The following is a 23,180-nucleotide window of genomic DNA, read 5'->3' on the forward strand; positions in this document are numbered from 1 at the left end:
TCAAGGTGTCCATGTCTACCCTTATCTTGATGACTGGTTGCTAAGGGCTCCGACTCAGCAGGATGCACTAGCTCTTTGTGTCTGACTCTTCATACACTACTCTCCCTGGGGTTTCTGATCAACTATCCCATGTCCAAGCTAGTTCCATCTCAAACCCTATCTTTCATAGGGGCCGACCTTGACACCGTATAGGCGAAAACCTTCCGCTCTCGGGATTGAGCCCACACTCTCGCGTCCCTAGCGCATTACCTCCAGACTAGAGTTTACTCAACAGCTCGTCATTTTCTCACTTTGCTGGGGCACATAAAATCCTCAGTACATGTCACTCCGATGGCCCGCCTAGCCATGAGAGTAGCACAGTGGACCCTGCAATCCCAGTGGGCTCAAGCTTATCATCCAGTGTCCAGCATTGTTCACGTTACCAAGCAGCTCCGCCTGTCTCTGGCCTGGTGGATGCAACACTCCAACCTCCTTCAAGGCCTTCCCTTTCAGACTTCAGAACTTCAGATTACCTTGACGACAGATGCCTCCAACCTAGAGTGGGGTGCTCATGTCTGCGACCTGCAGACTCAGGGAACCTGGTCTCCAGAGGAAGCCAAACATCAGATAAATTTCCTGGAGCTTCTGGCGATCAGATATGCCCTCAGGGTTTTTCAGGATTGCCTCTCAAACAAGGCCATCCTGATTCAAACAGACAATCAGGTGGCGATGTGGTACATCAACAAGCAAGGGGGAACGGGCTCCTATCTCCTGTGTCAGGAAGCTGCACAGATATGGGCGTGGGCCCTTTCCCACTCAATGTACCTCAGAGCCACCTACTTGGCGGGCGTGGACAATGTACTAGCGGACAGGTTGAGTCGCACATTTCATCCACACACGTGGTCTCAACCCCACGTAGTGGATACAATATTCCAATGTTGAGGTTACCCTCTTTGCATCAGTCCACAACCACAAAGCAGAGAACGTCTGCTCACTCATTCTCAGCCACCACTCACAGCGAGGGACGCTTTCGTCCTCTCGTGGGCCAGCGGTCTCTCCGCTTAGCCTCCACTTCCAGTCATCAAAGACTCTTCTGACATTACAGAGGGACAAGGGCTTAATGATTCTGATAGCCCCTCACTGGCCACGCCAGGTGTGGTTTCCAATCCTCTACGACCTATCAGTACTCCAGCACAAACCTCTGGGGAAGGATCCACTTCTGATAACTCAGAATGACAGGTACCTGCGCCACCCCAACATCCAGGCCCTGTCCCTGACGGGCTTATTGTTCTAAATGGAAGAGGTTTACGGTCTGGTGCATTTCCATGTCCATAGAACCCTTCACTTGTTCCACTGCGAAGTTCCTGGACTATCTCTGGCACCTGTCAGAGTCAGGCCTCCATCAGGGTGCACGTAAGTGCGGTTGCCACGTTTCATAACGGCGTGGGAGATGTTTCTCTCTCAAAACAACCCTTAGTAGTGCTTCATGTGAGGCTTGCTCCACCTAAAACCACCACTGCCCCCTCCGGCCCCTGCTTGGGACCTCAATGTAGGTGATCTTTCTTCTTGCTATAACATCCACTCGCAGAATTAATGAGTTGCAGGCATTAGTCATCTACCCGCCTTACACTAAAATTCTGCATGACAGGGTAGTGCTCCGCACCCATCCTAAATTTTTACCAAAGGTAGTATCAGAATTTCATATTAATCAATCTATCATCCTACCTACTTTCTTTCCCCATTCAAACCCAAGAGAAAGGCTCTCCATTCCTTGGACTGTAAACGTGCCCTAGCCTTCTATCTATAGCGCTCATCATCCCACAGGAAATCCACTCAATTATTGTGTCTTTCGATACCATCAAATTGGGAAATCCAGTGGGAAAGCAGACCCTCTCCTCCTGGTTGGCAGACTGTATCTCCTTTTGCTACCAGCAAGCAAGCATTCCGCTGCAAGACCATGTGAAAGCACACTCTATCAGGGCCATGGCGACATCAGTAGTGCACCTCCGTTCAGTGCCGCTTGCTGGCTGCTACCTGGAGCTCCCTCCATACTTTCACAGCCCATTATTGCTTAGATAAGGCTGGCCGGCAAGATTCCATCTTTGGCCAGTCGATTCTTCGCAATTTATTTTTAGTCTAACTTCCCAACATCCTTCCAGCGACCCATTCAGGGTTTCAGGATAACCTCCTAACCAAATTTCCACCCCTGTTGTAGTGCCTGTTGCACATCTTTGGGTCCATTTGGTGCATTGCTTGGGCATCCTCAGCTTGCTGTTCACCCATATATGAGGACTACCATTCTGCTTGTCCTGTGAGAAAGCAGAGTTGCTTACCTGTAACAGGTGTTCTCAAAGGACAGCAGGATGTTACTCCTCACGAAACCTGCCGCCACCCCACGGAGTTGGGTTCTTTCTCGTTTTATTATTTTATTTTTGGCACGTACTTTTTACTATACACGAGACTGAAGGGGGACCCCTGCTGGATGCAGGGTTGGTGCCATGATGGGCATGCCCAGTAGGTGCCAGTCAAAGTTCTAGAAACTTTGACAAAAGTATTCCATGATTGGGCTCCATCCATGATTGGGCATCCATCCTGCTGTCCTGTGATAATACCTGTTACAGGTAAGCAACTCTGCTATCTCCAGTGAAAGCTGCACCCTAAGTCACTGTTCATGGGAATGCAGAGGCTGGGGAGCCTACACAGATCAGTTTCAAACCCAAGGCCAATGATCCGACCGGGAGAAAATGCAGCAAATAAACCTGTTGGAACTGCAAGCGATCAGGTATACCTTGCGCACGTTCAGGTACAACCTATGGGGGAAGACAGTCATGGTCCACACAGACAAACAGTGGCGATGTTCTACATAAAGAAGGGGGGTCCAGTTCATGGAAGCTCTGCCGAGATGCCATATGCATCTTGGAATGGGCGGAAGGGGAGTCCATTGCACTCCAAGCAACTTATCTCCCCGGTATAGTAAACTCAAGAGCAGACAGACTCAGTAGGATTTTCCATCCCCACGAATGGAAACTCAACCAGGAGGTGGCAGACCGCGTCTTTCAAGTGTGGGGCCACCCTTCCATAGATCTCTTCACCACAGAAAACACAAGAAAGTGCCCATGTTCTGTTCCGTCTACCCCAGTAAGCACTGCCTAGCACAGGATGGAGGAATGAGTAAAGCTCCTATCAAGGACCGTCCAGAAGGTCATCACAGACAGAACAGATCTCATTCTCATAGCTTTGGCTTGGCCCAGGCAACTGTGGTACACCTACCTAGTCAGCTATCAATCAGGCAGCCAGTACCCCTCGGGCATGCTTGGAACCTGATGTCACAGGACAGAGGGTCCCTTCTTCACCCCATGCTGTCTTTCCTCTATCTGTCAGCGTGGAGATTGAAAGGACAGTATTAACATACCTAAACCTACCATTACCAATTCAAGATGTACTGGTGTCCTCCTGGACGTACTCTACCAGAAAAAACTACCAAGCCAAGTAGATCAGGTACTCTAAGTCAGTGATTTTCAACCAGTGTGCCGCGGTACACTAGTGTGCCGCGACACATGGTCGGGTGTGCCGCGGGGAAAGTTCCCCAAACTATAGTGCCCCCTGTGTTTTGTTCCCCTACGATGCGCAGTCACGCTTCCTACAGTGTAGGAGCCGTGTACAATAACACATGCGCGAGCTTTGAACGCTCGCGCGACTTAATGACATCACCGAGCTGGTACTTGTACTCTGGCCTCATGACCATAGTATTTCTCATTGTACCCCTTTATATTGCAGTATATGCTTGGCAGAGGTCCTTTAAGTGTGGCAGATAATGTAATACTCTTCTATTTTAGTGTGTGGCTGCGCACACTATCTCAGCAGTGATGGAGAAGTATTTGAGAATGGAAAAGGCAAATGCCGAACAAGACCCTGGACATAATTCTGACCTAGATGAAGGCCCTAGTATGAGAGGTCGACAAAAGAAAAAAGACAAGACGGTGAGCTCAAGGCAATACAGTGAAAGCTATCTTTCATTTGGATTTACTTTCACTGGGGATGCGACAGCACCAACACCACTGTGCTTGGTGTGTGGTGAGAAGCTATCCAATAGCGCCATGGTGCCAAGCAAGCTTAAACGCCATCTCCAAACGAAACACTCTTCCGTTCAAAACAAGCCGATGGAGTATTTTGTACGCTTACGTACAAACAATGAGAGAGAAGCTTTTTTGAGAAAAAGCACACAGGTAAATGAGAGAGCCCTCAAAGCTAGCTACCTTGCTGAACTCATAGCTAAATCAAAAAAGTCTCACACTGTGGCAGAAACATTAATACTACCAGCTTGTAAAGCTATTGTAAATGAGATGCTTGGCCCTGACGCAGCCAAAGAGATAGCTAAAGTGCCTCTCTCTGATAACACAATTTCCAGACGGATTGATGACATGTCTGCTGACATTGAAACAGTTGTTTTGGAAAAGGTGCGCATCAGTAAGAAATTTGCCTTGCAACTTGATGAGTCGACGGATATCAGTGGACATTGTCAGCTGTTGGCCAATGTGCGTTTTGTGGATGGAGAAGCCATTAGAGAAAACTTCCTATTTTGCAAGGCACTGCCAGAAAAATCAACAGGAGAGGTAATATTCCAGGTCACATCGGAATATCTTGATAAAAGTGGGCTTACATGGGAAAACTGCACAGGTGTCTGCACTGATGGAGCCGCAGCCATGGTCGGGCGCATCAAAGGCTTTGTAAGTAGGGTTAAAGAAAGAAACCCAGATGTTCTTGTTACCCACTGTTTCTTGCACCGTGAGGCCCTCGTTGCAAAGACCTTACCAGCAGATCTAGTTCCTGTGTTGGATGATGTTGTGCGCATAGTGAACTTTGTGAAGATGCGACCTTTGCGATGTCGCTTATTTGCGTCTTTGTGTACAGAAATGGAAGCGGAACATAAAATCTTATTGCTCCACACGGAGGTCCGGTGGCTGTCACGCGGCAAAGTGCTGGCCCGTGTGTATGAATTGCGAGAGGAACTTAAAATATTTCTGACAAACGAGAGGTCCGATTTTTCAAAGCTGCTTGCAAGTGATGAGTGGTGTACAAAGCTGGCATACCTGGCTGATATATTTCAATATCTGAATGAACTGAACACACGGATGCAAGGCCGAAATGAAAACCTGCTTACAAGCACTGATAAAATGAACGGATTCCGTTTAAAGGTGCAGCTCTGGCAACAACATGTTCAGGGTGGCAACCTTCAGATGTTCCCGCTCACCGAGAAACTGCATGATGGCAACACTGCTGCAATGTGCGAGGTGATTGGCAGACATTTGAAAACTCTTGAGGAGAAATTGTCGTTTTATTTCTCTTCAGCCTTCACAGAATGCCTTGACTGGGTTAGGGACCCATACAGTTCATTATCCGTTGCTGGAAAGGACATGACTTTAAAGGAGCAAGAGGAACTCATTGAACTGAAGCAAGATCGCGGTTTAAAGCTAAAGTTTGCTGATCTTCCTTTAGACAGTTTTTGGTTATCTGTTGCCAAGGAGTTCCCCATTCTGGCCAACAAAGCTATTTTGACATTGCTCCCATTTTCAACCACATATCTATGTGAGCTGGGCTTCTCAAGCTTGACTGCCATAAAAACTAAAAACAGGGAGAGACTGAGAACTGTTGAGGAAGAGCTTCGTGTGTGTCTTTCCACCATTCCTGCCAGGATATCCCTTTTGTGTTCATCGAAACAGGCCCAGGTTTCACACTGAATGAGTATAGATACATTTAGAATCTATATTTTTAAACATATGTATAATATGTACTGTTTTAGTGTCATTTTGTGCCATTTTGGTTGGTGGTGTGCCCCGGGATTTTTTAAGTGTAAAAAGTGTGCCGCGACTCAAAAATGGTTGAAAATCACTGCTCTAAGTGGTGTGGTGAGCACAGAGTTAGACCCCTTTTCCTGCCTTCCAGAATGCCTGCTGGAATACCTCCACACTCTATACCAGGCAGGACTCTCAACAGCATCTGTCAGAATACATGTCAGCGCTATCGCAGCTTACCACCTCCCTCATGATGGCTTCCCGGTGTCAAGCCACCCGCTCGTTTCTAGATTCAAGAAGGGCATTCTACAGCTGCGCCCGCTGGTTCAGAAGCCACCATTTCCATGGGATCTCAACCTAGTTCTAGAACAGTTGATGCTCCCACCCTTTGAACTTCTGGACAGTAGTCATATGAGGTGTATCTCCTGGAAAGACCTCTTCCTCATCGCCATCACCTCAGCAAGGAGGGTCAGTGAACTGCAAGTGTTGGTCCATTATTCACTATACCTGGAGTTCTTGTGTTTTCTGATGTCGCCATGGCCCTGATAGAGTGTGCTTTCACATGGTCTTGCAGCGGAATGCTTGCTTGCTGGTAGCAAAAGGAGATACAGTCTGCCAACCAGGAGGAGAGGGTCTGCTTTCCCACTGGATTTCCCAATTTGATGGTATCGAAAGACACAATAATTGAGTGGATTTCCTGTGGGATGATGAGCGCTATAGATAGAAGGCTAGGGCACGTTTACAGTCCAAGGAATGGAGAGCCTTTCTCTTGGGTTTGAATGGGGAAAGAAAGTAGGTAGGATGATAGATTGATTAATATGAAATTCTGATACTACCTTTGGTAAAAATTTAGGATGGGTGCGGAGCACTACCCTGTCATGCAGAATTTCAGGTGACATTAAGAATTCATCCGTCCTTCCTCCCCAAGGTGGTATCAGCATTCCACCTCATCCAGACAATCACCTTACCTACCTTCTTCCCGAAGCTGCACAAATCTGAAATGGAAAGACGGCTTTACACGTTGGATTGCAAGCATGCCTTGGCTTTACTACAAACGGTGCACACATCTAGAATCTAGGCCCTCCCAACTCTGTCTCCTTGAACCTGAACACCCCCAGACTGCCCGTCTCCAAGAGAACCCTATCATCTTGGATCTCCCAATGCATCCTGTTCTGTTACAGCAAAAGAGCGGAAACCCTGTCTTCCTCACCAAAGGCCCACCAACTCAGAGCAATGGCAGCTTCCATCGCCCACCTAAGCGAGGTGCCTATACAGGACATATGCAAAACTGCAACGTGGTCATCCCTGCATTCTTTCACTTCACATTATTGTCTCAACCGGCAGGCAGCTACAGATGTTGTGGTGAGTCGAGCCATCCTTCTGTCAGGAACAACTAAAGAGACTGTCTGCACCAGAGTACCAGGTTGAGCGCACCTCCTACAAGGACCGGAATGGACTGCGCACCACTTCAGGGACCATGAGACCGGTCAACCTTCCAGCTGGGGACTCCCCAGGCAACATGGCTAATTCAGCCTGCTTATCTGCAGAGGGAAAAAGCAAGTTTGCTTACCGTAAATGGTGTTTTCCATAGATAGCACAGTGAATTAGCCATGCTAACCCACCCGCCTCTCTGGACCGTCTCCTAACAGTGCAGTACAAGCTTGGATAACAGACTGAGGCAAGCTGGGAGCCGCATGGGAGAGGATACACATAGGCATATAAAGCTCTGTTTTGAGGAGCTCCGCCACCTAGGGGACCAGAGGACGTTCCCCCAGGCAGCATGGCTAATTCACCCTGCTATCTACGGAAAACACCATTTACGGTAAGCAAACTTGCTTTTTTATTCCTTGTTTCCAGATTAACCCACAGTGCCTCCTCCTTACCTTAAATGCCCTGCAATTCCATTGTTTTAATATTTTCTATATATACTGCCAGCCTCCTTCCTTCCTTCCTATTCAGTCTTTTCTGAGTAGATTGTAACCTGGCATAACTATATCTCAGTGATGGTTTTCCATGTGCCATGTCTCCATAGCAGCCACAGATCCAAATCAGCTTCTTCTGTGATTCCTTCTAGATCCAGGACTTTTTTTCCCCATACTATAAGCTTTAGTGTACATAGCTTTCCAGATGTTGCCCTTTTTTTCCCTTTTTTTTTTTTTTTTTACACAAGTATTTAATGTTTTACTTTAATGTTTTGTACACCTATCCCTGATGATCCTAGATTAAAGACCTCCTCCGTAGGTTTGCCAGTCTGTGTTGGAAGACACCGTGCCCTTTCTTTAACACATGCACCCCCATTGTTAAAATACATATTTTTATTCAGACCGAATACAGAATTCAAAAACATTCTTACATCCTAAAGCTGGAATGAGTATTAGGTGTTGAATGTTTGCCTATTGGCATAGTTTTGTTCAAGAAATAAGATAATTTACAGTATGGGAGGACAGGTACTTCCCTTCATTGAAGTACCCTGTTGTATCAGTTTGCCCTTTTTTTTTTTTTTTTTTAATTAGTGTAGTATAGTCAAGTTTAGAGAAATTGTTTCCCTGCTCACTTGGGGTGGGTGGATTTTTTTTTGGTGAGCAAGACGGTGTCTGTCTTTAGGTCCCAGTCAGGGCCCTAGAGAAGCAGGCAGAATTTTAGGCCTCAGTCAGATTCCAAGAGGAGCAGACAGTGTCTTCAACATCAGTCAGGATCTGGGAAGGCAGAGAGAGGACTCTGCAGCAGGGGAGGGATTTAGGAGAGACACACCAGAGGTGTGCACTCACCATGTTCTCCTGCCATCTGTCTCCCTAGCTTGAGATGGGGGAGGCAGCAGCAGGAGTACATAAGTGCATTGTGTTCCTGGTATGTAAATACTGGAGAAATGTTTCAACCTTGTATATAGTTAACATGTCACTGTAAATAGTATTTATCAAGCCCATTACCTAGAATTCTACAAATTAAATATGATTATATCTCCTACTTAGTATGGTCCTGAGTAATATAGTAATGAAAGAAAGAGAAACAATCATGCATTAATTTGAAGTGTTTTCCTTCTATTTCAAACAGATGGAATATAGAGGATGTAAATTGTGTACACAGCCTGATATATTGTAGAAAGGATGTATGTAGTTCCTTGTTTGCAGACATGTTTTTAAATACAGAAAACAAGTCTAAGGGAGAGAGAATGCATTGTACTTAAGAAAACTGTGCAAGTGAAGCAATTCAACAGAGATAGGAATGATAGCTTCATTGGATATAAGCTGATATGCTTGAAAATTGAAATGATTTTTACATTCTCAGTGGTAAGGTTCTGGGATAGGCTACATCTGGGTCTAATTGATGCATTTTCCTAAGGGAATTTTTAGCATAAACTAGATGCTCTTAACTAGTGAAATAACAGTAGATACAAGGAAAAGCAAAGTGCAGATTTGCATGTGTGAGAATATAATATAAAAAAAAAAGCTGAATATAATGAACAAATATCTTTAAGCCTGAAAGCTATCTAGATATATAATTGATGTAACATTTTTAAATGCAAGTTGATTTTAAAAATATACAAATTATTGTAATAAAGAGATCTTGCATATATGTGCATATTCGGCTCCAATGCATAAAATATTACATTAGCTCCTAATAGCATTTTAGGATCTTAATTTTTGATTTTTTCTTTTTTTTTTAATTTTTCCTGGGAATTTATCAGGGTTTATTATGACAAGAACAAAAACAAGGAAAATCAGTGGAAAATGGGACTCGTTATTTTTCGGGGTAATATCACTGTTTATTTTGGTGGACAGAAGCCAGTACAATAGAACAATATTAAGCAGATTTTTCCACTTACTCATTCAGCAGCATCCCTATCTCTACCCCCAACCCTAGCATGTCCCTTTCTCTCCCCACATCCCTGAGAATCTCCTCCTTCGCCCCTCCCCCATTGCAAAAACATTCTTCCTTATGTGGTGGCTCCAGGATTCTCCTCTCTCCTTCGGCAGCAGGCTTACTGAGGCTCCCGTATTCTGCAGCACCACACTTCTGCTTTTGTGTGGGGCCAGGGAGCCTGCTGGCAAATGCTTCTGGTGGGTATGGTCTACTTCAAATGCTGTGTTGGTGGTACCAAGCAGCAGGCATTTTGGCTGTTTAGGGGGAAGGAAAGGCTGGATTTGCTCTCCAGTGGCATATCAGAGACACTAGTGAACAAGTACTTTCACTGATGAGGGGCAGGACTTGAAATGCAGTAGGTGCTGTGGCCCACACTGGCTTTCAGCAGTTGCTGCTTTTTAATCAGTCTAAAATTAGGGTGAAAATCAGGTTAAACTAATTATCACTGTTGGGAAAACTTTGGGAATTTATGGGTGAAAATCAGTTTAAATGGAAAATGAAGGACCTTAGGTATATTATACTGGTTCTTCTATTTAAAAGCCAAGTAGTGTAGATGTAGTTACATCAGGAGGTTCAGTGGAGTTAAATGCCCTCATGTAACAAATCCAGACAGAGCACATACAATAAATTTTGCAAATGGACTTAAAAATGAGTAAAACAACTAAACAAATTAAGTCTTGGTTTTATTGGATTCTCTTTCACTCTTCAGATTTTCTCCATTGTTTTCAAATGGATGTGATCATGTGTTTAAAGCCCTGCTTTTACCAACTGCATCAAACAAAACGCCCAAAGAACTAATGGTTTTCATTTGATGCTTCAAACCATACCACATTACTACTGATTTAATGTCTCTTCTCTCATCGTGTTTCACTGCCTTGTATAAATGGGTTCCTGCTAGTCATTCTGCAAACCTTGGTACATTAAATCATTGCTCGTTATGTTTGTGGACTGGGACCCTATGTAGTGTGTAGATGACCCTGATCACAACATCAAAGTAACGTTTTAAAATTTTCTTCTCAGCTCTATAGGTCAGCCTGATAAAGCCATTCAGGCTTATACATCATCTCCTCTCACCAAGTTTGATGACATCACAGCACTTGCACTAGCTTACTTCAAAAAGGGGTTTCTGCTTGAGAGCATCAAGGGTAAGAGTTTAATTTGTGTAAGGGGATTGAAGGCATTCTCATATTTGCAATTCGGGTTGTTTTTTTTTTAATTCTATTTGTTTTTTTTAATATAACTACAACAGGATCTCATTGGTTCCAAAAATGCACACATGATTTCCAATTATTGCAAATATAAAAGTTTATATATTCAAATATTTCCATGTTGCCATTCCCACAGAAGTTATGTCCTCATAAAGTCAGAGAAGACAAGATTCCTGAACATCTTAATAGTCATAAAAATATATTTATTTGTTTTAAAATATTTATAGACCTTTTTTAAAGGTCTTCCCACAGCCTTATTTACGGAGATTCAAGGGGAGCTAATTCCACAGCATTGCACCTCTTCTAGAAAGCATCCTTTCTCTTACTTCTGACAATCTCACTAATTTGAAGCTGGAATGTTGAGTATGTATTGGCCCTCTGAGCATAGACGTTTGGCTGGATGACAGATTGAGTAATGAGTTAATGCAATGAGGAGCGTCTTTGATTAATCATTATGGATTATCATCAGTATTTTATATTGTATCCTATAATCCAACGGTAGCCAGTGTAATGTACATAATATTGGAGTAATGCGATCATATTTGGTAGAGGCATTGCTAGGTACATAAAAGATTCAGAGCTTGGACCCAAAGTCAAGTGGCATCCTTTGGATAATTCACTATTCTTTCCTTCAGGATTCTCCATTAGTCTCATCTTGGTGGTGGGAAAGTTAATCAGTCTGTAGTTTCCAGGCTGATTAGCCTCATCTCATCTAATCAGTTTGTGTTTTTTCTGTTGTCTGAAGCTGGGAATATGGTTTAACTGACTGCATAGCCACTAAAGCTAAGGAATAATAGCTGAAGGCAGAACATTTGCTGCTGTTTGCATGTTTAGACTGCAATGATGAGGAAAAGGGTCACTTCCCCTTCGGAATCCCCAACACCTAGGTCCTCAGATTGACAGTTTCTTTAGGTCACACCCCGCTGCTATCCATAGCACTAGAAAGGCTGCGGCAGTGGTGCTGGAGGAGGAGAGGTCTGGTCTCTCTGTTCGGGTAGCTTCTGCTGCCCAAAGGTTTCCTTCAGATCTCTCCAGCAGGAAAAGCTCTACCACCATGAGGTTCTGGTTGGTCCAGTGTAGGGTGGAGTCTGAGGGGTATCTTGAATCAGATTTTGTGGCTAGGGGGAATTGATAGTCAACGGAACAACCAGCAGACCAGATTCCATAGGAGGTTCACCAAGAAGATGTCATTGCACCACAAAGTTACTGTTTTAATTGGTATCTCCAAGGCAGACAGTCCCTCACTTGCAAGTTCTGTGAGTACTGAGAGGTCTAGAACCGGTGGATGTGAATCGGTTATTTACTCTTTCGGATAGTAGAAAGACTAGGGGGCATTCCATGAAGCTAGCATGTGGCACATTTAAAACTAGTCGGAGAAAGTTCTTTTTTACTCAGCGCACAATTAAACTCTGGAATTTGTTGCCAGAGGATGTGGTTAGTGCAGTTAGTATAGCTGTGTTTAAAAAAGGATTGGATAAGTTCTTGGAGGAGAAGTCCATTACCTGCTATTAAGTTCACTTAGAGAATAGCCACTGCCATTAGCAATGGTAACATGGAATAGACTTAGTTTTTGGGTACTTGCCAGGTTCTTATGGCCTGGATTGACCACTGCTGGAAACAGGATGCTGGGCTTGATGGACCCTTGGTCTGACCCAGTATGGCATTTTCTTATGTTACTTATGTTAGAATGGGGTGGATCGGGGGAGCTTTCCAAGATGGCGCCGTGAGCGGACGCAGCGGTAGGAGCTCCTGAGAATTTCTGTTGGAACATTGCAAACATGCCGCATACCAAACGTAAAGCCCGGGTAAAGACCGGAGAAAATACCTCTACACCGCTGGAGCCATCACAGCCGACTATCGGGAGTTTCTTTGCTGCAGCCCCTCCGTTAACGCCGGGTGTGAAGGTCGCTGGGGAAAGTGCTCAGGAGCGTGAGCCAACGTCCCCGACCGAAATATCTCTCAGCCCCGGCTCACCGGAGAGACCAACGCAACCAGGCCACGAGGAAGAAAACGGCCAGCGGAGTGAAGGGAGCCCAACGGAGGTGATCCGAGGAGAGGCTGCACTACCTCGGCAGGCTGGGGAAAGAAAAGGTCTTAACATGCAGGAGCACGGAGACAAGGTAAAACCCGGAGAAGGGGAGGAAAGCACGGGTCTTGGTCTCGAAGCCAGGTTAAGAACAGTGGAGCCTGGTAATGGCGTTGGTCTAGCAGCCTGCAGGGGTGAAGTTGGGGCTCAGGATAATCTATTACAAATAAATACAACAGCAGAACCTGAGATATCATTAAACATTATCTGGAAAGCTCTCCAATCTTTGGAAAAAGCAATTTTGGGACTTACCAAAGAAGTAATTGAGACTAAACAGCAAGTTAAGGACAATGCAATAGAAATAAAAACACAGAAAGATAAAATTGTAAAGCTGGAAGAGAAAATCGAGTCAGTGGAGCAAGTGAATTCAGTGATAATTCAAAAGGAACTGGAATTTGATAAAAGAATAGAAAAAGTTGAGAACATTTTGAGAGCTCATAACTTAAGATTTCTAAATTTCCCTGTTTTGAAAAATATTTCCCCAGTAGATCTTTTTAAGCTCTATGTCTCTCAAATATTGAAAATCCCGGAGGAACTGAAGCCTATGATATCCAAAGCTTACTATCTTTATTCAAATAAAAAAGAAGAAAGTGAACAACAAGATATACCAGAATTGTCAAATCTTCTGAATTCATCCCAAGAAATGACTGTTTCGTGTAGAAGACCTTTACTAGTCACATTTACTTTCCTAATGGACAAAAATAATGTCTTTAAAAATTACTTTAGAAACAGCCAGACGTTGTTTTTTTGGCCAAAATGTTTGGTGTTACCAAGACCTGGTAAAACAAACCCAAATGAGGAGGAAAAGTTTCCTCGAGATGAGAGGAGAGGCTTTACAGAAGGGAATATCTTTTAGACTTCAATTCCCATGTAAATGTTTGGTTTTTCAGGGAAAGCGATATGTATTTCAAGATCCTATACATTTGAGGACTTTTCTTGATTCTCATCCTAACCCGACGTAGACAGGTTGTTATGGTGTATGTAAAAATATAAACGGAGGAACCTCTCACGTCACCCTCTTTAATTATATATAATTATATTTCTGGTTAAATAACGCTCAATTGTTAAGCTCTCCTGTTTTACTTTTATTATCCTACAGATACAATATATTTAATTTCTTTTGACTATATTCTTGTGAGATAACTACCTATATACTGTATGTAGGACATTCTTGTACAAGTGGATTCTTGTAATAATTATATAAATCAATAAATAAAGAATTAAAAAAAAAAAAAAAAAAAGAATGGGGTGGATCACCTTCCAAAAAACTGTAGATCCTGTAACCAGTAGAAAACATGTATGCTTCCACCTGTCTGTGCACAAGCTTATCAGTTTTCTCATTGCTTGGGCAGCAGCACAAGCACAAGGACACAGGAGGCAGATCCTGCTGCTAACCCAAGGGACAAGCAGAGAGCAACAGTAGCATGTTTCTAGCATAGGAATACCCTGCACTGGTTCCTTACTTTGTACATTTATTAATTCTAGTAGTCATCCTCTGCAATATTTCTTTAGCCTGGTACTGCTTTATCATATATGAGCAAGACTCAAATTTGTTAGTCAGTAAAATTATCTAGTTATCAGTTAAATAGGGTATTAGAAATAACTCATTTAAGCTACACAGCAGGGCATTTATTGGTTGTTACATATTATTCTTTTCCCCCTACTCCCTTATAGTTCCACTCCCAACTTCTTGCTTACCTTTTCTATCCCTTTCTGTTTCCCAACTGCATCTACACGCTCTACCTTTTCTACCTGCTTAGTGAACTGCAGTCCTCCATCTTCTCCTTTCATTCCCTCCCAACTTTTCCCTGCCCCTGTTTTCCCTTTTTAGTCATTTCTTCAAATTCCTCTCCCAGTGCTCTTCCACTCCAGCCTCATCCTACCCCAGTGCTACCTAACTCTAGACCCACCCTTCCCCACTGTCCCCCATGCCTCATTCATCTTCACTTATTTATTGTTTCTATCCCATGTTTCATAATAGTTCAAGGCAGATTACAACATAAAAACAAGAAATGCAACAATCAGATATTAATACAATAAACTATAATTAAATGGTGTCTTACAAAAGTCTTCACACAATTATACATTTTTCACATTTTGATATGTAAAAAATGCAAATCAAAATATATAAAAGTAGGATTTTGTTTCATTGATCTATACAAATACTATATGCTTTCACCAGGAAAGAACAAGTATGGAAATATTCTAAAATTAATTAATATAAAATGAAAACATCTTGATTGCATAAGTTGACCAGAGATTGGGTGAGATGGTTCACTGTCCAAAACAGTTCATATGGATTATTGCCAGAGGAATAAATCCTGAGGAATAATACAGTCTTTTTGCTTTATCATGGATCTATAGGAACTTAAGAAAGATTGGTAGGCTTCATAGTGAATTTAGGTTCAATGATTATGCTACTGGTGCTTCAGTCTACAAAGATTGTTTGGCACGTTTTAAGGTTTGAGTAAACCAAGATGCTTTCTTTAGGTGACACAGATGACGTGCTCTTAAGGGGCTATTTCATCAGCTATAGACTAGAGAGCTGAATGCCATGTATTTTCTGCCAAACTTAAATCGTTTGTACTAATCATCAAGAAGGGGAATCAAATAATTCCTAGGTCGATTTCAATATGACCGTGCTTAAACACAGTATGATGATCAGAGGTTTTAATTTTCTCATTAGAATGCAACATAATGTTGAGAGAGAAATAATGGTCAGCCCAAGGTGTGATCTCCACAGTAACAGACGAGTGGCTAAATGGGGAAAAAACTCATGAAATTAAGAAACAAGATTTAAAGTGTGACCATGCTTATAGATGAAATAACAGACAATTTGATTCCAGCCTAAGGCAAAAATAGAATACAAAAAGGTCTCGCAGGAGACTGATAGAGAGGATATTGATCAACCACTAAATTGAAATCATAGAGTACGATAGTAGAACTTATACTGATATTTACACCAATTAGTAATTCAATTTATGGGGAGGTATTGTAAATGAGATCTGTCATAAATGAACTGGCAATTTCTTAATAATGAATTGTGCATTGACGAGTAATATAGTTAGAGCAGATGGAACAATTGCTGATGACACAGACTGTGTAGAAACAAGAATTTGTTTTGATAGCATTTGTTTAGTTTTATGTTGATTGACATTAGATAGTTTTCCATACCTTCTAAAACCAAGGGTGACAGGGAATTCCAATGCAGCTGCCTGGGTGATAGTATCTTCAGCCATTATGCAATCATGTCAAGAAAACTTCAAAATAAGAGGGGGAAATACACAAAGGAGCTCCTCTGTCACATTTCTTCATGTGTGTGACAGAGTATACGCATGCTTCCAGGATGACAAGCCAACTCCAGGGGATGCTTTACACAGCGGGAAGAGTGCAGAACAGCACTGGGATAGGAACAGTAGCAGTCCATCTCTGAAGTCTCAATCGCTGAAGGTGCAGGTTTTCTCTCCGGCATCCTCCCACGTCCTTTACCATTGCCCCCACCCACCCAAGGATGTTCCCAGGAGCTGGAAGGATGACAAGCCAGCTCTGGGGGATATTTCACAGCAGTCCGGTTCCTGAGTCTCAAGCACTAAATAGTGCAGATTAGACCCAAGGATAATTGAACAGGATTGACCATTATATTATATAAGACTACAGGAAAAATTGATATTGACCATTTGTGTGACAGATTGCAGAATAATATAAAAATGTTTCAACAGCTAGTCAACCACTGAAATGAAGAGTTCCACGAACTTAGGATGACATGGCACCCTGGAAGCAGAAATGGATCAGGCAGAATAAGCATCCTTGGTTTACTGAGGAATTGAAGGCCTTAAAGAGATTGGTATACCATCTGCTGTGGCTTTGGAGAAAAACTAATTGTCCTAAAAAGAAACTGTTAGGAGGCTGGCCACAAATTAATACCTTTCCACAGTAGTCAAGGCAAAGAAATGCTCTTTATAAACTCAATTGCCAAGGCTCAAAATAAACCATGAGAAATCTTTAAGGTGGTAACAAGATTATTAGGTACTTCTTTTAAGAAGGTTGCCATGCTTTCCATTGCATTTGATGCAGAAATATTAGCCTTCTGTTTTATTTCAAAGAAAGAAGATTTGCAGCAGGGGCTAGCAAGTCAATTTAGGCCCAGTAATACGGATTCAGAACTAAAGAAGAATTAGACCATTGATACTTTTGGGGTTGTCGAGTCACAGTCAGGACGGGAATGACCAGGCCATGTCAACTTTTCAAACTATCTTTGTATGATTTAAAGAAGATCTTAGGGAAAGTGTAAACCCATCTATACAAGCTTGGATCCTGGTATTATGATTGATAGTGTAAATGTGGTCATCACTAGTAGGTCAGGAATTTGATTAAGCTGGACATCGATCTGACTTGAGTCACATTTTTTTCTGTGATGAGTGGAGCTTATGCCAAATTGAGACTAAGATAATTGAGGCTATACATAGAGCTGCAAGTATTTAAAATGGTAATGCATCTATTAGCATTCTATTATATAGACTACTGAAATGCCCTATGTGAGCTTGCCTTTGAAACTTTTGCATAAACTACAAATACTACAAATTATGCTGCGAGAATGCTAACAAGCAATTCCAGAAGTTCTAGTCCTTCCCCAACCTCTCTGGCTCCTTGTAATAGAAAGAACTAAATTTAAACTTTTGACCCTTGGTTTTTGGGTTCTGAAGGAGAAGGAGCCTCTTCATATGTCTAATAGTTCAGGTTGGCATGTGCAAAAGAGAGAACTATGCTCCAGTCAAATGTGCCACCTTTACAGGAAATGTGACTAGCCCAAAATATATTTAGGGCTTTTTCTGATGTTCTGTCTTATGTGGAATCGTTTTCTCCTGAAGTTTCTTTAGGAACCACACTACTTAATCATTGTAATGAAGGCAAAAGCCCTTTTATTCCCAGTTCAGGGCACCTTGGCTTTGATTAGGTGATTGTTTAAACTATTGTTTTGATGTATCATGATGTCAGATTTAGATTGGTGAGATTGATTGCATGTTACTATTGATTAGTTTTTTCCATGATGATACTGATTTATACACTGCTTTGGGGACTCTGATAAAGACCGGGGAAAGGCACTATACACATTTTTAAAAATAAACTGATGGACTACTGCTGGCAATGAATTCCTCCCCTAGTGCTTTGCTTCTTCAGGCTCATACATCCTCCCCCAGTGCTCCACTCCTCAACAATCCTACCCTGTACCCTCAAGTCTCCTCCAGTGCTTTCTGACCCTCTGACTCGGCAGTCTTTCTTGTGCTCTCCCCCACAGATGGTATCAGCCAACAGTTGTGCCCATTGGCTGTAGAAATAGCATATGTGCATGTGCTTATTGTCTCTGTGGCAACATTCTGCCCCACCACCTCCTTTACTCACAGCATCTGTGCTGAATTTTGGAAACTAGATCTGTGATTAGAGGTGGCAACAGGTTTTCTGTGGGGACAGGGAAGCACGCATGCACGCACATGGTACTTCAATGGCCTCTTGACATGCTCTGACTACTTCATTTGCTGTCTCTGTCTCCAAGTTTTTGACTGCAAGTTTAGAGCCCAAGGCTTGCTAATTCAGTGAACTGGTAAATAGAATCAGGTTTGGCCCTTTGTTCTCCTGCCTAGCAATACCTTTGCACAGAATAGAAACAAAAGGGGAAAAATAGACAAAGCAGTTACTCTTCGCTTTTGATCAGTCTTTGCTTTAATTCAGGCAGTTTTTATTTTTTGACCCAGCAGTTTCCTCCTGCTCCTTTGGGCTTCTAGCTCAATCAGGGCTGAGATCCTTGCCATGAGTCTTGATTTGCATCTACCTTTATTTTCTATTTTCTTCCAACTTGCTTTGCCTAGTCATAGTACCAACAGTTTTTGACATGAAGCCATGCACCAGGCTGCCTCCAGGCCATTAGATGTTGCAATTGCACAATAACTGAGATTTCCTCCATCTAAGGACTGTGAAAGCTGCCTCTGCAGCATCCCCAGCCAGCCTAGGGAGTGGAAGACCTAATCTGGAAACTGAGCCCAGGTCCTTCATATGGCAGTAGAGATGTGCATTCATTTTAGACGAATTAGATAATTCAACAAAATTGTTTAATTTGTCCTGTTTCGGGAGTGCCCTGAAACGAACAATAATTCACCGAAATTCTGTAAAAATTAGCATTTCGTGTTAGCGCGCACCAAGTCCCGTTAGTGAAATATGAAAAAAAATAACCCCCGAAACATGGAAAAAATGAAGTTAACCGCGGGAAAAACGAAGTACGAACCGATACGATATATAAAAATGATACACATCTCTACATGACAGTACCATGCAGCCAACAGACCAGCCCATATGCAATTTATAGTTTGACAGTTAGTGTGCATTACAAAATGTATAATTATTAAAGACGTTTGTGATCAAAAGTTGTTAGCGCCTGAAAGTTGTGTAGTGACAGGTGTGAAATGAGTTGGTTGTGGAAGCCCAGTATCTAATAACTTGCCTCATTAACAATCTCAGATAACCAAAATAAAAAGGTATGAAAATTGAATAACTTCTTATCCCTTCAGATTATTTCATAAGCTTAAGAGTTGAATATTTTGAATCAGGTGGTGGGAAGCTTGCAGTGTTGCTTCAAATCCTTTCTATTCTGTGAATAAATCCAGGACTTAATTTTAAGAACTGTCAAAATAACAGCTTTTCCAAGCACTAAGCACACTGAATGTATTTTCAAACAGCCCACATAGCAGTAAAGTCTGTATGTACATTGTATTTTCAAAGCAAATTTACATGAATAATTGGCAGAGTACATGTACACATTCACTCACATAAAGTTATACTTCTTCAGAGGGTGTAACAAATGTTTACATTTGTCATAATTAAAAAAAAATAAGTATGTGCATAAGTGCCAACTGTGCCCCGACTCCACCCCATTTCTGCTGCCTGGAATGCCTCTGCTGGGTTACACATGTACTTTTATACACACTCGCCTTAGAGTATTTTAGTACATCCATTTATGCACATAAAACCAGGTTTTATGCAGGAAAATGCTTTGAAAATTACACCCTATAAGTGCTTTGTGAGACTTTGAATTGTAAGCAGATGTGGGAGAAGTAACTTAGTGGTTAGAGCAGCGGGCTACAAACTAGGGAAGCCAGGCTTCAAATCCCACTGCTGCTCTTTGTGACCTTGGGTAAGTCAGTTCACCCTATATTACCTCAGGTACGAACTTAGATTGTGAGCTCTCCAGGGATAGGGAAATAACTACAGAATCTAAATCTAATCTGCTTTGAAGTAGTTGAAAGGTAAAATATAAATAAAAAATATGGTTATATCCATATGCACAATGTACTGTATATTTTTCCACCAACCACAATACTTCCCATCATGTTTGGGGAGCTCACCTAAAAGGCCTGCGCTCCCAAGGAACCTGGCTGCTCAGAGAGAAGATACTTTGACTGGCACACTGAGCATGCCCAGCATGCCGCTAACCACGCAGGGTTCCTCTTCAGTCTTATAACAGAGTTCACGAAAAAATAAAATAACAGACCAAGAGAAACCCAACGCCACAGGGTGGTGGGCAGATTTCGTGAGGACTAACATTCTGCTGTCCTTGGAGAACACCTGTTTCAGGTAAGCAACTCTGCTTTCTCCAAGGACAAGCAGGATGGTAGTCCTCACATATGGATGATTAAGTAGCTTCAGGCTGCTCCTACCATGTGCAGCAGAGAACAGGTGCCAAAATGCACAACAACTAGTGCTGCACTAATCATAGGAGCAGGCCTGCACACAAGGACGGGGCCCATGGAAGGAGAGTAGCAGTATAGAAATATCTTTTAAACATTTATCATGCACAGTTTTGAATTAGTGTAAATTTTGCTTCATCCATACAGTTGTACAGGCTAAAAGATGCACAAATAATACAGCTGGACTTTTCCCATTCCTTACTTCTGGTTCTAGGTGTTTCTACTGCTTGCCTTATGTATTTCATTCTTTTGCCTCTTCCAGCTTTTTGTAAAGCGAGTACGTCTCTGTCATGCTTAAAACTCTTTGAAAATGAGAGAGGCACCATCCGGTTGTTTCACTTGTTCTTTGAGGGAGTCAGTTTATTAGAGAATTTTAGCAAAAATGTGTATGTTAAATATATATTAATAATTATTAGCTAATGCCCTCGTGCTTCAGTATTTGCATGCACGCTAGAATTACCGTCTGTTTTCCAGTGGTAATTTTAACATATATGTCAATGACCTAAAACAAAAAAATTTGCAAATGGCTTCACTGGGTATTAACACTTGAAGTATTATTCAACATTTATAACCATGAGGGATTAGCACAGTCCCTCCAACACTGCAAAGTTAACAATATCTCAAGAATATAAAAAGAAATTAAAGGAAAAACAATTTTCATTTTCATTGAAAACCACACAATTTTGTTCATTTCTTTTTTTTCTACTAAATTGAATATAATGAGGTCAATATTTAAAGCTTTTACGCATGCAGCTTTTGAGTTATGCACACAAAAGCCAAGTTTTGAAATTTTATCCCCATGGATCATATAAATTTTGAGTGCACAACATTTTGTGCACCTAAAATTTATCTGGAGGAAAAGGAGCATTAATGGCAGCCAACCAATGGTGGGGATAAACTTTAGGCAGTGAGTGCACAAATTGAGCGCTCTCTGCCTAAAGCTGAATGCACAAATCTGGTTAGAAACATAGCTGTCTTAACTATACCTGGCTACATATGTAACTTTATCTTAGTATATTTAGCAGCAGACTTGTGCATGTAGAATGTTAGGAATTATTTGGAAAGGAATAGAGTATAAAACTGATACATTATGCCTTTCTGTCACTCCATGGTGTGTCCACACCTTTTGTATTGTGTGCAATTCTGGTCGCCCATTTCAAAAAAGACATAATAGACATGAAAAAGGTACAGAGAAGGGTGACAAAAATGATATGATTGAGATGTATAAAAGTATGAGTGGAGTGGAATGGGTAAATAGGGAACGGTTATTTAATCTTTCAAACAACACTAGGACTAGGAGACCCTCTAAGAAACTAACAGCTGACAGATTAAAACAAATAGTAGGAAGTACTTTTTTTTTTACTCAGCACACAATCAAGCTATGGAATCTGTTGCCCCAGGATATGGTCCAGGCAAATAACATAGTGGGTGTGAGGGAAGTCTATAGGAAACTCCCTCAGACAGCTGACTCACTCAGTCTTCCTTAAAATCCAGACTACAAGGAATCATGAGTGAAGGGAGGATCTCCTCATGAATATAAGAACTCATGGCCTAGAAGGGTTAAACAGGCCCGGGGAGCAGGCAGGAAGCCACTTTATGAGAAAACCTGCTATTTAGATGATTCTGTGCTACCTGAACTTTAAGGTGAACTGCTTCATTTGTTTGTTTTGCTTTGCATTTCATTTTCCACTGTAAATAAATTGCACAAAAAGGAAACAGTCTGCCTCCTTTTTTCATCTAGCTGTTTCTCAAGCCGCTATCATCCAGTTACCACAGGGGTTGAAAAAAGGGCTGGACGAGTTCCTGAAAGAAAAGTCCATAAACTGTTATTGGGAAAGCCAGCACATATCCCTGGGTGTGAGCTACAAGAAATAGATGAACTATTTGGGATCTGAAGAGGACTTGTGACCCAGACCAGCCACCATCAGAGACAGGATGCTGGGGTTGATGGACCTTGATCTTATGGTCTTATGCAAATCATGCTGAAAACCTGTGATTCCCGAATATTTTTGCCGCTCACTGGTTTACTAAAACATTGACCTCAATATTTTCCACAGTGCTTTCAATTCTCTTTATTTCATTCCTGTTAACAGCTTATGAGAAGGCCCTGTCTGCCTCTGAGTCTGAACAAGACAAAGCTCATATCTTGACGGCTCTTGCAATAGTGGAATACAAACAAGATAAAGTGGATGCTGCAAAGACCTTATTGTTTAAATGGTATGTATCTGAGGTACTTATGTACTAAATGGTAACTTTTAGGTTAACATCAAGATGAGATGGCACCCAATGAAATAGTGTTGTAAACACATTTTAAAACTCAGGATACATAGGATGACTATTTTTAAACTTTAATCCCCTGCATTAAGCTTTGATTATTCTTTCAGTTTGAGAATTTGTGTTGTGATGCTTGTGCTGATACATGGTCTGTTTCTGTGTTCTCTCATGTCTCCTTCCCAAAGACTTGCCAAGCGCTGCAATGACATCCTTTGGCCATAATCTAGCTATGGTTTTGCTATTT

General features: G+C 42.1%; 1 protein-coding gene across 2 annotated transcripts in view; it reads left to right on the forward strand.

Annotated features, from left to right (window-relative positions):
- TTC37 (tetratricopeptide repeat domain 37) overlaps positions 1-23,180 on the forward strand; it is a 539,154-nt gene that overhangs the window by 378,623 nt on the left and 137,351 nt on the right. For both annotated transcript variants that reach the window (XM_029573103.1, XM_029573110.1), the window contains exons 29-30: positions 10,653-10,777; positions 22,756-22,879. In XM_029573103.1, the coding sequence (XP_029428963.1) occupies positions 10,653-10,777; positions 22,756-22,879 (249 nt within the window). The remainder of the gene's footprint in view (positions 1-10,652; positions 10,778-22,755; positions 22,880-23,180) is intronic.

Source organism: Rhinatrema bivittatum, chromosome 1, assembly GCF_901001135.1.
Source record: "Rhinatrema bivittatum chromosome 1, aRhiBiv1.1, whole genome shotgun sequence".
Taxonomy (NCBI): Eukaryota; Metazoa; Chordata; class Amphibia; order Gymnophiona; family Rhinatrematidae; genus Rhinatrema; species Rhinatrema bivittatum.